The sequence below is a fragment of the Acaromyces ingoldii genome, assembly GCF_003144295.1.
Source record: "Acaromyces ingoldii strain MCA 4198 unplaced genomic scaffold FA10scaffold_1, whole genome shotgun sequence".
In the NCBI taxonomy this organism is placed as follows: Eukaryota; Fungi; Basidiomycota; class Exobasidiomycetes; order Exobasidiales; family Cryptobasidiaceae; genus Acaromyces; species Acaromyces ingoldii.
Window position 1 is genome coordinate 3,685,017 of NW_020290247.1, and position 15,727 is coordinate 3,700,743.

Consider the following 15,727-nt stretch of genomic DNA (forward strand, 5'->3'; position numbering starts at 1 on the left):
GCCCAATGCCGGGACCCGGAGAGGAACGAGGAGAGGCAGGAGGCTCGGCGACACCGTGGAGCGCTCTCGAGCTTCTCTCGCAGCAGCAGGACAGAGACGATGCCGGCGCTGAGCAGCCCAAGGGCGCGGCGACGGCGGCGGCGGCGGCGGCTCGGGCCCCCTCGAAGCCCTTGGACGTCGGGGCGCCTCGGTCCAGCCAGCACCATACACAAGAGGCTGTCCACGCTCCTGCGCCGTCGACATCCCTCTCCATGTCGCCTTTGACCAAGATTGAGGAAAAGAATTTGTCCAAGGTGCACGCTTCGCCCGCGCTCATGGGCCAGACTTCCACGGATAGCGAGCCGAGAAGGGTGTCGGACGTCGACAGCGAGAGTGCCATTGATGGTGAGTCTAGTGTCATTCATGGCGGCCGATTCCGAAAAGATCCTGATGCTAGCTGCAGACACAGTCTCGACACCGTCCATGGGCCCGCAGAAGATGCAGAGAGCCTCCTCTACTGGTGGCATCTTTGATCTTGACGCAGAGGAAGCTGCCTCGTCCGAGGAACTTCAGACGACACCACGAAAGAGCAAGCCGAAAGCAACGACCTCGACAACATCAACGACAACAGCAGCAGCGGCAAAAACAGCAGACAGACCCACAGCCGTTGCGTCATCGGAGCAGCGCTCGTCGGGCAACTTCATCGATCCCTTTGCCCATGGCTTCCGGCAGCCCTCGCAGCCTCACCATCACCAACACCGGCCTTCGCAGTCTTCTTCCTCGACGTCGTCTGACTCTGCCCAGAGTTCCCCTTCCAAGCCCACGCATGCAGCCCCTATCCCTGTGCCTGCGTCGGCGAGCTCGACGGCGTCATCGTCGCTTCTGGCCGCTCCCACACCAATTCCAACGGCAATCAGCCCCGTGTCCAAGCACCCGCGGAGTACCTTTGACTCAACGCCGTCCTTCTCCAGTCCGCTTGCTTATGCCTCGACGCTGCCGAGCGAAGAACAGGAGCAGGAGCAGGCCGAGGACCTGGATCTCGATGCGCCTGCTGAGCATGTACCGCGGCCCCTCCAGTCGATGGTCGGTGCGCTGGGAGAGGCACTCAAGGAGCAGCGCTCCGTCTCGCCGACTAACACCATGGGTGTTGCCTCCAATTCATTAAGGAGGGAGCGCTCGACCTCGGCCCGCGCCAGGCTCTTGTGGGACAGGCAGGACACGAGCAGCCTGCAAAAAGCTGCCGCCACCTCATCGCGCTTCGCACCTTCGACAGCCTCTTCGTCATCGTCGGTCTCGTCGCCCTCGCTCCAGAAGGATTCGTCGGCGGTCGACTCACCGATGTCTCCTCCGTCGTCGACTCCGTCGTCGACCGCGGGCGCGCCTGGCGCGAGGAGAAAGGTCTCGGGCATCATGGGCCCACCACTGTCGATTCCTCGCAAGAGCAGTGGCGCTAGCTCCGTACGATCTGGACTGGGCGACTCTGAAAACACAATCTCCATGGGTCCTGGGCAAGGCGACCACGACGACGCCGCATATCCATTGGCGAGGAATCGGTCCATTACCACAGGCGCAAGGCAGCCATCGGGGGGAAGCGAGGAGAACTTTCTTGGCCTTGGCACTTCGAGCCGGTCCGTGTCAGGATCTACGACTGGGTCTAGCGCCAGCGGCGACAGCCCAGTAATTCAACAGCAGCCACTCTCGGCCGCATCGCTGTCGCACTCGTCCACGGGCAGCACCTCGCCTCCTTCGTCCTGGCAAGGCTCCATGACGGGGACGGCGACTGGCGGGCCACAGGCATCGAGACGGATGCGAAATTCGATCTCATCGTCGTCCTTTTCGAGCAACGCACATCGTCGTGCCAAGTCGCTTGGCGGCGCTCTGCTGGGCGAGGCTGCCACGGCCATCGGAGGTCCCGACGGCGTCGATCCCAAGTTTGTCGCTGCTCTCCGGGCCAGCGATGCAGGTCTGCCGAGCACGCCGGTCAGGCAGGAGGCAAAGCCTGCTGGTACCCCTGGAGATACGCCGGCGAAACAAAGAGAACAACAGCAGCACTTTGCCACTTCACCTCGGAATGCCTCGTTGCCTTCGACCCCCAGTGGCTCGGTCCGCCTTCCCTCGTCTGCCTCTGGATCAGCACGCAAGCCAGAGCTGCTCAGTGTCTTGCCCGACACAAGGGTGCTTGCGACAAGCTACCCTTCTGTGCAGATGCCCAGCAGCAGCAAGTCAACAGGCTCGGAGGGCTCGGCGCGCACCTCACCCGCGTCAGCAAAAGTGGCCGCATCTCCAGCGGGTCCGCAGCCGTTGTCGTCGTCATCATCCTCGGGCGTGCCGGAAGGCTATGTTCGGTCTCGCGTGCGGAGTCAGACGACCGCAGCTCCACTGACTAGCACCTTTGCTGGGCCTTCACAGATGGCCGCCTCGCTCTCCCGATCGAGCGCTCCTCTTGGAGAGGCCATCCGTCTGCAGCCAATGCCCAGCTCAGTCCGCAATGCCGGCGACATCTACACGCCTTCCTCACCCCTGATCTCGCGACACGAGCGCCGACTATCGATGGCACAGCCTTCTCCGGCCCAAGGTCTCGGCATCGGCGGTCTCGTGATTCCTCAGACGCCGAATGCTACGAGGAGCCCTTCGCCACTGGGCCCTCTCGATCCTGGAAATGCATCGTCAGCGTCGACCTCGGGTCAGAGCTCACCGGTCGTGCGAGCAAGAAAGAGTGTCGCCGAGGGTCCATGGCAGCGGACGTCGGTCTCTGGCTCTGGATCGGGGCCTGGCTCCGTTTCCAGTCTTGGACCAGCGCCGTCACCAACACCCACGCCAGCTCCTCCGGCCGATCTTGGACAGGACGAAGACGGCAAGCCTCTCTCAGTGAGCATCCCTGCGTTCCGGCCAGACTACAACACACCGTCGTCGGCTATGCCAGCGCTTCACTACGAGGGCTCCCGAGCGGGTGCCAACGCCAATGCGCTCCTGCCGAGCCCGCAGGCCGCTCCGAGAAAGCTGCCGCCTGTGGCTGCGAGAACGCCATCAGCCTCTGGCAGATTTGAGGTGCCAGACCTGGATGCTCGATATGGTATGTTTTAAAAGTTTTTACGAGCAGAAAGTATAAGTGAAGCTGACAGCATGAGCAGACCCGACGGCACGGCCAGCGCCGTGGATTGCCAGCTCCCAAGAGGTACGGAACAGTCGGCTGGGCACCACGTCGAGGATCGATCGCCCCGGTTCCTCGTCCGGGCGCGCTGCGGTCGAAGGCTCGGCTGGGGTACCACAAGCGCCGCCGGCGAGCCAGTCCCAGAGCGGACAAGGCGATCCTCTGCGGTCGAGCGTGTCTGTGATGAACCGGCAGGGAGGCATCGACGAGTACGCACGCATCATTATCCAGTCTCGCAACGCCAAGATGCAAAAGTGGAGAGCAATGGCGTCCAAGAATCCGCGCCAGGCACTCGTGCCTCTGCCATCAAGCGAGGCAGAGGATCTCCTGATCGGCTCCTCTCCGGACGTGAGAGAGAACCTGCTGAGCTCATCAGTTGGCGCTGGAGGAATGTTGGGTGTGGCCAGGGACGACCCGTTGTGGAGACACCAGTCCCAGGCTGGTGCCACGCCCAACGTGTCCCCCGCTGGCTCTCATCGTGGCGACACAGAGGACCAGGAGAAGGCAGAAAAGGCAGCGGGCAACCAAGAGATCGAATGGGTCGACTGGCTCGACGAGTACCGCAGGCTGAAGGAGGCCAAGCTCCTTTCGGAAAGGCAGGGACGCAAAGACGTCGACGCCGACGGAGACGAGGAAATGGCAGAGGCAGAGGCAGAGGCAGAGGAGCCGCCCTCTAAAGCAAAGGCCAGGGAGGGCAGTCCCCTCTCTACGCTGCCCTCGGATCTGTCGAGGAGCCTTTCGACGGCCATGGGCTTCTCTGATCAGCGTTCAGAGAGCGCATCTACCAGTCGGCCGAGGCGCCCGTCGGAGATGCCGACGAGGGCGAGCAAGTTTGCGCAGGAGTCCGAGCTCCGACGAAGCTCGTCCGGTCTCCTGCCCGTTCACGGCGAAGACTACGCCCTGACACCGTGGCTCTCGGCTGCCAACCCTCCTTCGTCGTCATCGTCGACGATGAACCGTCGTTCGATTCTTGTTCCCGAAAAGACTCGGAACCTGTCTCTCTCGCCCATCACAAGCCGCATCACCTCGAGCGGCTCGCAGCAGTCGGCGACGAGCACCGGCAGGAGGAAGAAGCTGTTGGGAGGCAAGATCGAGGCTTGGTGGGGCGCCGTCAAGTCGGGTTTCGGTTCAGGTCTTGGTACGAGCCAGCCTCTGTCCTCGTCACAGGGAACAATGGAGCCCGGACGGAGCTTCTCGGGTGCAGGGACGACGGGTGCCGGTGGAATGGGCCGGCGCGTTATCACGCCTTCCTCGACGAACTCGGACATGCAGATGGGCGCAAACGGCGGCTCGCCCAAGCGCACCTACAAGCGAGCCAGCATGGCTCCTGTCTTTTCTTCGCAAGCGTACAACCAGGCGCATACACGGGCACAGACGAACCTTGCGGCCGACACTGGCCAGTCTGTCCACACGCTGCGGGCCGCGTCATCTGCTCAGAACCTCAAGGCACTGCCGTCTCGCGCAGCCACCATGGATGAGGACACGCCCATCAGCCCCAGCTCCTCGTCGCAGGCCAGTGAAGGGGTGCAGAGCCAAGGTGGCGCAAGCCGACGCCGCCAGCCACAGCTCTCGCTTCACTTTGAAAAGGGCCAGAGCTCGTTTGATGCCGGTCCCTTTGAGCGCATCACTCCGGCCAGAACGACGCCATCGACGGGCGGCCGGTCAAACGTGTCGCGAGCCATCGCTTCGTCTGCTGCTTCCTCCCCGGCTGCTGCTGCTGCCGCCGCCACCGCCGCCGCCGCTTCCTCGTCGCCGTCACCTACGGAGTCCATCAGAATGGCGCCTAGCGCTGCTTCGGTCGCTGCACCCAGAGGAGGGAGCACCAAATCCTGGTCGCCATCTGTGTCGCCCAAGGCCGCTCGACAGAGTCTCTCGGATGCTTGGCACCCACCCCCACCTCCTCCGGCTTCTGCTGCTGCTACCACCACTACGGCTGCTGCTACTGCTGCGTCCGACCCTTCGCAGGAATTGCGCGGCCGGAGTAAGCATCGCAAGAAGGGCCCAGACGGCGAAACGTCATCGTCCAGGGACATTACCTTCCAGTCGATTCGCGAGCACATTCACAACCGCCTGGCTGGCTCAAAGGAGAGCTGCGACAAGGAGCTCCGCAAGATTGTCACGGCTGTCAATGCCTTTGTCGAGGAGAGCATCCTGCAGCGCGAGGAAGAGGAGGAAGAGCAGCAGCTGGAGCGCGAGCGAGAACGGGAGCGCGCGGCCTCGATTGTCGCGAGGCTCGAGGTTGAAGGTGCTGGCTCAGCATCGACGGACAGCGAGGGCGTCTTTACAGTCGACCAGACTTCACATGCCCTCCCCTCTGGCGATGGCGAAGGCGAAGGCGAGACGAGCGCTCTTCTCACGCCGGCTGACGAACATGGCAGCATGCTAGCGACTCCGAGACAGGTCCAGAGTGGGTCCCCCAAACACGACTACAGACTGCCGAAGCCACCAACGCTGGGCCAGGTGCAAGCGGCCGCGGCAGCAGCAGCAGCAGCTTCGGCAGTAGGACCGAGGTCTTTGTCGCGCCAGGCGCTTCAGCGGACACGCTCACGGGACCCGTCTGACTCTCGAGACACCTCACGCTCTCACTCGCCCATGCCTGGCGCCCAGCTCAGCTCCTCGTTGACTCCCGCCGACTCGCCACAATACTCGCCCGCCCGACGCATCCGGCCTCTGCCCACCGAAGATGCTCCTCTGGACCCGTACATTCCCGCTCTTCAGGACATTGTGTCGATCGCAGTCGACGTCATCGACACCTCGATTCATTCACTCACTGCCCGTCCTGGCGCATGTTCAGAAATCATCGCCAAGGTCCAAGACGTGGGAAGGAACTGGGATGAGCACAGCGATTGGCCCGGTAGGGGATGGTACGTCCAGCTTCTGCTCGCCGTTGCAGGTCTCAGCCGGGTGGTTGAGTGGTGGGAGGCCGAAAAGGGCTTTTGGAACTTTGAGGGAGACGATGACGATGCACAGGACGCCGAGCCAATCCGCTTCATCGTGCGAGGAGGTGGTCATCATCACGGTGAAGGCGGGGTAGGCGAAGCATCACACAGCCCTGCACGATTGAGGTCATCGACGGCCGGCTTTGCTGGCCCTCTGTCTTCGTCGGGAATCACCGCCACGGCGATTACGAACACGCCGTCGGCGTACAGTAGCGGTACAAGCTCCCCGGCGATGGAACCGTGGGATCGAAGAAACACGGGCGAGAGTGGCGAGCGTTCGCGTCTGGCCACGGCGCATACACAGTCGCAAGACTCCGAGGTCGCACCCATGGCTGCCACCTATGGGCCGTTCCCAAGAGGGCAAGCTGCCGAGGCCACGTCGACAGAGGCAGGCGTGGAGAAGGAAAAGGCAGCAGCAGGCGAGAGCGCCAATGTCCTCATGGAGCTCAGCCTCGACGGCGAGCGCTTCCTCTATCTCAGTCCAGCGTGGCGCAAAGTCATTGGGTCTGATCCGCTCACTCTCTTCGACCACAGCATCTCGGAGCTCCTGGCTGCTGGCGATGCTTCGACCTTTGCAGAAGCCACCAGCCAGCTGCAGGCAAACGACTCGCACACCGTCGAGGCCGCCTTCAGGCTGCGTGTCGAGCACGAGGCTGTCGCTGCCTCTCTGGGGCAGGACGTGTACGACTTTGGCGAGCAGACGACCTTCTACCAAGAGATGGAAGGCTACGGCATGCTGATGCATGACCGGCTCAGTGGGATGCCCTCGCATACCATGTGGGTCTTTAAGCCCGTCAGTGCACCAGAGGCCGAAGCGGATCTGTCGCCCGCCGCCCACAAACCTTCGCCACCGCCGGCTTCGACTCTGCTCACGACGCATGGCGAGGGAAGCCCGTCAGACGCAGCGGCAGCTGCAGCAGCTGCGGCAGCGCCCCTTGATGCTGCTGCCTTGGCTGCGACGACGGCATACTCGATGGAGCCAATCCTCTGCCGCATCTGCGAGCGTGACATTCCCACTGGCTTCTTTGAGAAGCACTCTGAGATCTGCCACGAGGTGCATCGGCTGGAGATGGAAGTGGCAGAGGCAAACGAGACGCTGGCCGAGCTGAGAAGGTCGACGAGGGTCATCATTGCCAAGCTCGATGAAGAGGGTACGCCAGCCGCCGAGGGAGGAGGCACATCCACGCCCTCGTCGGAGCCGACCAACGAGGCTGGCGGCGAAGAAGCCAAAGACATGCCGCCAGCAGAGTATCGGAGCATAGCGCTCAGCACGCCACCCGCCTCGGCGGCGCGTCCGTCGGCGCTGGAGGCCGTCAATCGGTCGCTTTCGCCCAGACATGCGAATCCTGCTGCCATCCGTAAGATCCACCTGCGCGCCCTCGACACGATCCTCGACATCTTGAGGACAGCAGGCTCGATTTCCACGCCGGGAACAAAGGACGACGCTGCCACATCGGACGAAGGGCCGATCGAGAAGCAGCGCTTGCTTTCGCCAGAGTCCGAGGGCAAAGTCGTCCAGGTCCGCAACTGGCGACGGCCCGCGACGGGCGACGACGCAGCGTTGGACCTGCTCTGTACAGACGTCGAAGCCGCAATGAGGAGCAAGCTCAGCGCCGTCAATCGAATGCTCAACACGATCTTCTACGTCGAAACGGTGCGCATGGAGTGGGAGAGCAGAGTCGAAGCCGTCTTGGCTGGCGTGTCTGGCCCAGAGGGCGAAGAAGGCTCTGTGGGCAGCGAAGGAGGGGAGGACGCCTCTGCAGAGGACAAGGATAGTAGCGCTCAAGGCCATTCCGAGATGGACGCAAGCGAGGAGAGCAAACCCAGTGGAGATGAGGAAGGGGAAGGAGACGACGACGCTGTCAAAATGACATCGAGAGAGCCACAGACGACCGAAGAGCAGGACGAAGTGGACGAGGTAGACGCATCGGCCTTGCTGTTGGAGGAGCCCGAGACGCCGGCAGCGAGTGCTGCGACGCCTGGAATGTCAAAGGCCGTTGCGGCAACCGATGATGAAATCCCTGCTTTGGAAGGGCGCATGGGCGGTTCATCTATCGAGCAGCATCAGACAGCCATTCCCATTCCGACGTCGACCAGACGGCCCGTCGTTGCTTCGCCCGCCGCTGGCCCGACACGCTTGTCGAGGCAGTCGAGCCGGGACGTGCTCGATGGAGCCCAGAGTGGTGGCAGCATTGACTCTCCTCAGCTCCAGGCGCAGCCTCATGCTCACCAGCCACGTCATCAGCAGGGCCACTCTCGCAGGGAAAGTGTCATTGCTTCAGCAATGGACAGGTCACTGATCCAGACGCCGCCGTTGTCGCCCTTCCACTCGCCCTTGGAGATCAACACTCTCACGGACCAGCGCAGGCAACACGCAAATCGACGCATTTCTGTCTCTCATCGGCTGAGCCCGCATCTCAGCTCATCGCTTCCCCTGTCACCGCGCATGGGGCCCATGGCACCTTCGTCGCGGCCGACGGCATCATCGATCAAGGACTTTGAGATCATCAAGCCCATCAGCAAGGGTGCCTTTGGTTCGGTCTTCCTCGCAAAGAAGCGGACGACGGGCGACTACTACGCCATCAAGGTGCTCAAGAAGTCAGACATGATCGCCAAGAACCAGATCACAAACGTCAAGGCCGAACGAATGATTCTCATGACGCAGACGCAGTCGCCCTTTGCTGTCAAGCTCTTTTTCACCTTCCAGAGCGCAGAGTACCTCTACCTCGTCATGGAGTACCTGCCCGGTGGAGACTGTTCGTCTCTGGTCAAGAACCTGGGAGGTCTCTCTGAGGAGTGGGCCAAGCAGTTCATGGCGGAGATCGTCAATGGGCTCGAGCACCTCCATGCCAAGGGTATTGTCCATCGGTGAGTTTCCTGAAATGAGAAGTGAAATGGTGAAGAGTGTCGTATACTGATTGCTGGGCGTATGCAGAGACATGAAGCCGGACAACCTCCTTATCGATCAGCGCGGTCACCTCAAGCTGACTGACTTTGGCCTGTCCAAGATTGGTCTCCTGGGTCGTCAGACTCGCCAGCAGATGGCCACTCGCGGAGCAGGCATGGCTCAAAGCCAACAGCACCAGGACTCATCGTCTAATGAAGGAGGAAGCTCGCTGCCCAGCTCAGCTGCACCGATCACTCCTTCATCTGCGATGCTGGAGCCCAAGCCCGCGACATCGCGCTTTTCGATCCCCGAGACGCCCGTATCGAACATGGCTCAAGCACAAACGTTTTATGTCGGTTCTGCCGGTAATCCAGGACTGAGGAGCCGGATCATGAGCGCTTCAACGGACGCCAGTGATTCGAGCAGCTCAGAGGGGGCGAACAAGGCAAAACCGATGGCCGTGCCTGGGGCGACTACGCCCCTCGACAGTCCGAGCAACATATTCGGTGTCAGCATGCTGCCCGAGCCGGTGTTTGGCAGCAGCCAAGGCCGCACCGTGGCAAGCGTTCAGCAGACGTCCGGACCCACATCGAGTGGATCGGGGGCCCAGCTGAAGAAATTCGTAGGCACGCCGGACTATCTGGCTCCGGAGAGTATCCTCGGGTTGGGCATGGACGACGCTGCAGTGGACTGGTGGGCGCTCGGTGTTATTCTCTATGAGTTCCTCTACGGCTACCCGCCGTTCCATGCCGACACGCCAGAGAAGGTCTTTGACAACATCCTCTCGAGAAACATTGACTGGGAGGAGGACATTGCCGACATTTCGCCAGAGGCCAGGGACCTTATGGAAAGACTGATGAGGACTGACCGAAAGACTCGCTTAGGCACGCAGGGTGCAGAGGAGATCAAGAGGCATCCTTTCTTTGAAGGCATCGACTGGGACAATCTCACAAAGGAGGACGGGCCTTTCGTGCCGCAGATTACCGACCCGGAGTCGACAGACTACTTCGATCTCAGAGGCGCGGTCCACCAAGAATTCTCCAGCGAGGTCGCCGAATCGGTCTCCGCCTCTGGACGCCAGGCGACAGGCGGAGCGGGGCGAGGCGACATGCGAGACTTTGCGCGGGCGATCGACAGACGGAGCCAATTGGTGCCTAGTCGTCCGCCGTCTTCGCGAGCACTCCGGATGCGCCTCGACCGAGCCAAGACATTGGAGCAGCCAGCGGAGTCCGAATTCGGACCATTCTTTTACAAGAATCTGCCGGTGCTGAAGGAGGCCAACGATCAGATCCTGCGCAAGATACGCACGGAGCCTGTGCCTGGTCAGACCCCGGCTTCCGAGGCGCTTCCCGTGACCACGCCCCCGACGATGCCAACCGTAATGTTGGCAAGTACGCAAGCAGGGCCCGTCTCGATCGCCCACTCAGCGTCGCATACAGCCCATGGCAGACATGGAAGCATGTCGAGCAAGGCCGGTCCGGTGCCGATGGGCACGCCGACAGGTGCAAGCGCAGGTAGCGGGAGTGTCAGAGGGCCACCGTCGCCCTCGACTTCCGTCTCATCACACAGCTCTGTCCCTTCGCGATCCACTGCACCTACTTCGCCCTCTGGCTTGCCGCTTCTTCACAAGGGCACAGCAGCCCAAGCTTCCGGTCTCTCGCATTCCAAATCCCTCTCGCGCACGCAGCCGCATCGACGCAGGCCCTCGGAGCTCTCGGCGAGCGCCAACAACGTCATTTCCGTTGGCTCACCGTCCTTTTCGAGCATGGCTGCCGCTGCTGGCTCCTCGTACGGCGCAGGTGGTTCCTCTTCGCTGCTGGACCGCAAGCGCTCGCAGCTGATGGACATTGGTCAAGGAGACGATTCGGAGGAGAGCGGATCGCGAAGGAGCTCGATGCCGAGCCGACTGAGAACGACCTCGATGTCGGCTACAACGGGAGAGAGGCCGGCGCTGGCGGTGCCGTGGCAACAGCAGCGGGAGTCCTCCGCCTCGCCGCAGCATCATGGGCAAGAGCGCCCAGACTTGCCGAGGCTGGCGACGACGACGGGGTCACTGGAGCCAGAGCACCACCTGACCGCGCCCGAACAACGTCCCTTCCCCCAGCAGCAAGCCGCTGAAGACGATTTCAACGGACCTCCTTCGTCGTCGGTGGCTTGCCTCATCGCCGAAGACAACCCCATCGCCCTCAAGATGCTCGAGACGATCCTCTCCAAGCTGGGTTTCGGACCAATCACTTGCGTCCGAAACGGAGCCGAAGCTGTACGCCTGGCCATGTCGGATGTGCGCTTTGCCATCCTCTTTGTCGATGTCCGCCTACCAATCGTGAATGGACAGGACGTGGCGAGGATGGTCAAGAGCACCAGAAACGTGAACAGCGTGACGCCCATCGTTGCCCTCGTCTCCTCGAACAGCGTCCTCGCAGAGCAACAGCAAAGCTTCGACAGCGGTGCGGCCGGTCCTGGACAGGAAAGCTCGGGGACAGGGGCAGCGACGGGATTCGATCCGGCGCTGTTCGATGCAAGCCAGAGCATCTTTGATGCTGTACTCGCCAAGCCCGTCGAGAAGACGGATGTATGCGCTATCTTGCCACGGCTCGGCTTCCAGGAGGTCGCTTTTTCTTCGTCGCATCAGCAAAACCAGCAGACGCAGAGCAGTGCAAAGGTCGGGGAGGAGGGAGAGTGACGACGACGACGACGACGATTTTTAATGATTTCCCTTTTTTTTCTGTTTCTTGTTTCTCGAGACGACGCATTTTCACTCACATATGTTCTATCAGACCACAGTCATCGAGCCAAGTAGCTTGTTCTTTTATAACGTTTCATCCTCTAATATCGATCGTGACTTGCCAAAAAGCAGTGTGTGAAGGATACAGTACAAATACACGGAAGAATTGAAAGATGGTGAGGAAGAGAAAGAGTAGATTTCATGGGGCAGCGGGCTTGCTCCAGGAGTCCAAGTCTCGCATGACCTGGCCAAGCCGCTTGACCTTTTCGGGCTCACTCAACGCGGAGCCCTGTCCAAAGAAGTTTGCAGACGAAGAGGCGGACGCGTCGGTGACCGACGAGGCAGTCTGGCTGTTCACGCTGTTGCTGACTGTGGCGTCTGGCTCGTCGTTGAGGTCTCGAACGTGGGTGCTGTAATCGGCTCTTCGGAGCAGATATGGCCGGAGCAGCCTCTCGTCGATTTTGGCCAGGTGTGATTCTCTCATGTACGATTTCAGCACCTCCGGTTGGACGATGCTGCAAAATCGGCATGTCAGCAATGAGAAACAAGAAGAGGGGCAAGGCTTTCAGGTACGCACAAGAGATTACCGAGCTGGCGGAGCATCTCGAACCGGTCCGAGAGCGCGCCGATACCAAAGGAAGAAACAGCATCTTGGTACATGGCCAGGTCCCTGATCGCGAATCGTCAGTGCTGTTGCATTAGATTATTATTTGAGGCAGACTCACTTAGTAAGCATGATGCCACCGGCAGCACTGATGGTATATCTGCGCAGATGCTCAAGCAGCAGGCCATGGAATGCTAGCCCCACTTCTGTCAGGAAGCTCTCTGCGTTCTTGCCGCCTCCTAGACCGCCTCGAGCCGAGCTGTTGGCTGTGCCTTTGACTTTCTCGAGGGCGTCCACACAGGCAAGACATGGGTCTGTGTTGATCCTCGCAAACGCCAGCTCGTCGTTCTTGGGCGTAAAGTCATTCTTCTTTTGCGTCGAGAGCCTGCCCGAGAGAAAGGAGACGACATTGTCCGTCACTTTCTGCAGCACCGCATCGCACTTGCCCTCGACGCGGAGTAGGACGTGGTTGTTGTAGATTGCCATCTCTCGGCGAATCGTCACACTTGAGCCAGCCAAGGGAAGCAGAGCCGTGTTGACGTAGTGCTGCCAGAGCTGCATAATGAGGTCCGTCTGCCGAACGACGCCCAAATCGGTCAAGCTCGGTAGGGTCCTGCCTCGCGCTTCTTGTGCCGAGGCGTGGGCGAGGGCCGAGTCGAGAGCAGTCTCGACATACGATTTGACAAAAGCCTCTGAAAGCACCTTGAAGAGGGCAAAGGCATTCTTTGGCACCTCTGAAGGAGGTGTGCTCAGATCGACGCATCTTCCAATGGCTTCAGCATGCCATCGAAGCATTCTCTCTGCCGTGTCCAAGCTCAAGTCGCCGTCGCGCTCTTCTACGTCGCCGCCTCCAGCAGCAGCTGCGACGGTCGAGGATGCTTGGTCTCCATCCTGACTCGGCCTTCCGTCTGGCAGAGTCGAGTCGGCAGAGTTCGACGACGCGCTTGCCCCTGCTGCGACTCTCGCTCTGTCGACGAGGTTAGACAGTTTGGAAAAGCCGAATCCCGTGCTCTTGGGTGCGGTAGTCCCCGCCGCTCCACCTTGAGTCGCTCCTCCGGCGGTACTATTGCTAGTGGTACTGACGTTCGCGGCGCGTTCGGCCGTTGTAGCGACCTGAGCACGTACGCGATCGAAGATGGTGTTTGTCGTCTTGGTCTGGTGCGTTGCGCGATGGTAGTTTTGGAAGCGCAAGAGATAGGCGCCGTACAGCTCGGTCAGCGAGCGGGACTCGCGATCGAGGTACTTGACGCCTTCCATGTAGGGAACAAAGAGCTCCTCGACGGCCTGGTCCAGCATGACACCCAGCGCACTTCCCCCGCCCACAGCGCCCGCTCCCCCCAGTCCTGAAGTGCTGCCATTGGCTCCAGCGCCATGGCTGTTTGCGCCCCCCGATGTCTCTCCATGAAGAAGAGGGGTAAATGTATCGCCAGACTCGCCACGTCCAGGGCCAACGATGCCAGCACCTCGAAAATCGTACACCTTGAGGTCGTTTACCAGGGCCAGTGACATGCTTCTGGCCATCTGGAGCGTCCTCAGAAACGCCAGATTACTGTCACCCTCGCGGGCTGAAGCAGTAACTCCGCTGCTGGCGGCGCCTACCTCGGCAGCCTTGTCCATGAGCACCTCAACATAGCCCTGAACGCTCTGAGCAAATACTCGCTGCAGGAACGTGCTCATGACGATGAGCGGATTGGGAAAGACGGCAGAAATGATCTGCGCTTCGACCTCGACGGTCGAGCGGATCTCACTGAAGAGAGCCTGCAGCGATGGTTCGGACTTTGGTGGCAGAGCGTCAGGATCGGACATGGTCAGCCAGATTTTGCTCTCTTCGACGTCCCTGCGCTGCCCGACTCGGTCCTTGGAGATGAAAAAGTCATGCTGGTTGACGTAGATCTGGACGCATGAGTGGCCCCCGTTGAAGTTCTGAAGCACCTTTGCAATGTGCGACATCATCTTCGGATCGGACTTGCGATAGAAACGGTCGAAGAGCTTGAGCATGTCGCGCTCGAAGCGCTCCGAGAAGCGATCGATTGTCTCCCGAGTCTGTTCAGCGCCCTTGATGTCGACCTCGCGTGCGATGGCGCCCAAGCGCCTTGCTATGACGGCCGTCTTGAGCCTGCCCTCCCTGCCGCCCTCCTTTCGAAGCTTCTCCAGCCTGCTCGTGTCGCCGCGCGCGAATTGGTAGTAGTATTCGATGAGGTCATGGGCCTCTGCCGCCCGCGTCCTCATTCGATCAATCGTCTGAAGCTGCTCGCCAATGTGCATGGCCGTCCGACCAACTTCGGAAAAGCGCGACTCGAGAGAGCCAAAGCTCGTCGAGACGCTTGCAAAGTGCGACGATAGGTCGTGGAGCTTCGAGGTGTATGCGCTCTCGGCGACCCGTACGCTCGAGGAGAGCGTCGTCTCCTGAGAGGTGAGCTGCTGACGGAGGGCGAGGAGAGCATCGACGCTGGACTCAAATGTGCGAATAAAGGGACGAGGGTTGAAGGGGCCGGGGTCGGCCTTGGATCTCGCAATGAGCTTCTCTGAGAGGCCTGCGAGGAGGTCCTTGGTGTTGTAGTCCTGCTGGAAAGTTTCGATGCGGCAGAGCTCCTCGACGGCCGCTTCATAAAAGACGTTGTTGCGGCTGCTTGAACGGCTGTGTCCGTTGGAGCCACCAGGGCTGCCCTGCGGCAGGGCTGGGGCAGGCCTGTGCCGATCTCGCCTGGGAGATGCGGGACGGGCGATGCGAGGGTCGTCCATCCTGGGGGCTCCCTCCCAGTCTCGTCAGTCTTGTAGTTGCTGTCGTTGTCGTCGGGGTCGTTGTGCTCTTTCTTGATGGCCCGAGCTTTTCCCCTCGCGCGACACGTGTTGTTCCTAAAGGGCCAAGCCGAAAGAAAAGTGTTGCTTCGGGTGCCTGCTGGTTGGTTTTTTGAGTGAAAGCTTCGCCTCTCGCAACTTCTTTCTCTCACCCCTCTCGCTCCCGGAGTTCAGTCGCACATTCTTGTAGAGAGGTGCACTTGCAAGAGACCGAGCCCACGATGGCGGAGTGAGTCGATATGACCCGCATCTACCCCACCTTTGCTGGCTGTCTGACGCTCTCCGCTTGCCCTTATCATCTAGCCAAGATCCCTGGGCCAATCATGTCCGGGGTATCAATGCGCCCACACCCGTAGACGACCAATCGGACCCCCTGTCAATGTTGAGCCCTTCGACCAACCAGGTGGGCAGCGCCCATCAAGGAAATGGACATGCCGTGCCAGGCCCAGTCAATGGCAAGGCAGCCGTTTTCACGCCTCAGCAAGAGCTCGTTCCAGATCTTGAATCGACGTGGGCTTCTCACGAGCCACAAGCGGAGGCTGAGGAAGGTCACGGAAGCGGACCCTCTCGTTTTCGTGGAGAGAGACAGAGCGAGGTGGAGAGGGACGAGCAGGCAGATTTCAGTGCGACGATGGCGACGGAC

General features: G+C 60.9%; 2 protein-coding genes across 2 annotated transcripts; one reads left to right on the plus strand and one right to left on the minus strand.

Moving 5' to 3' along the window:
• The first annotated feature begins 175 nt into the window (after positions 1–175).
• FA10DRAFT_264671 (hypothetical protein) lies at positions 176–11,808 on the plus strand. The gene is made up of 4 exons (XM_025520747.1): positions 176–384; positions 443–3,052; positions 3,111–8,937; positions 9,005–11,808. Exons 1-4 carry the CDS (start codon positions 252–254, stop codon positions 11,637–11,639), a joined length of 11,205 nt encoding a protein of 3,734 aa, XP_025381278.1. The 5' UTR covers positions 176–251; the 3' UTR covers positions 11,640–11,808.
• Positions 11,780–15,078, minus strand: FA10DRAFT_248636 (exocyst complex component Sec10). The gene is made up of 3 exons (XM_025519497.1): positions 12,407–15,078; positions 12,259–12,351; positions 11,780–12,196 (listed from the first exon to the last, which is right to left on the minus strand). Exons 1-3 carry the CDS (start codon positions 15,025–15,027, stop codon positions 11,881–11,883), a joined length of 3,030 nt encoding a protein of 1,009 aa, XP_025381279.1. The 5' UTR covers positions 15,028–15,078; the 3' UTR covers positions 11,780–11,880.
• Positions 15,079–15,727: the final 649 nt, after the last annotated feature.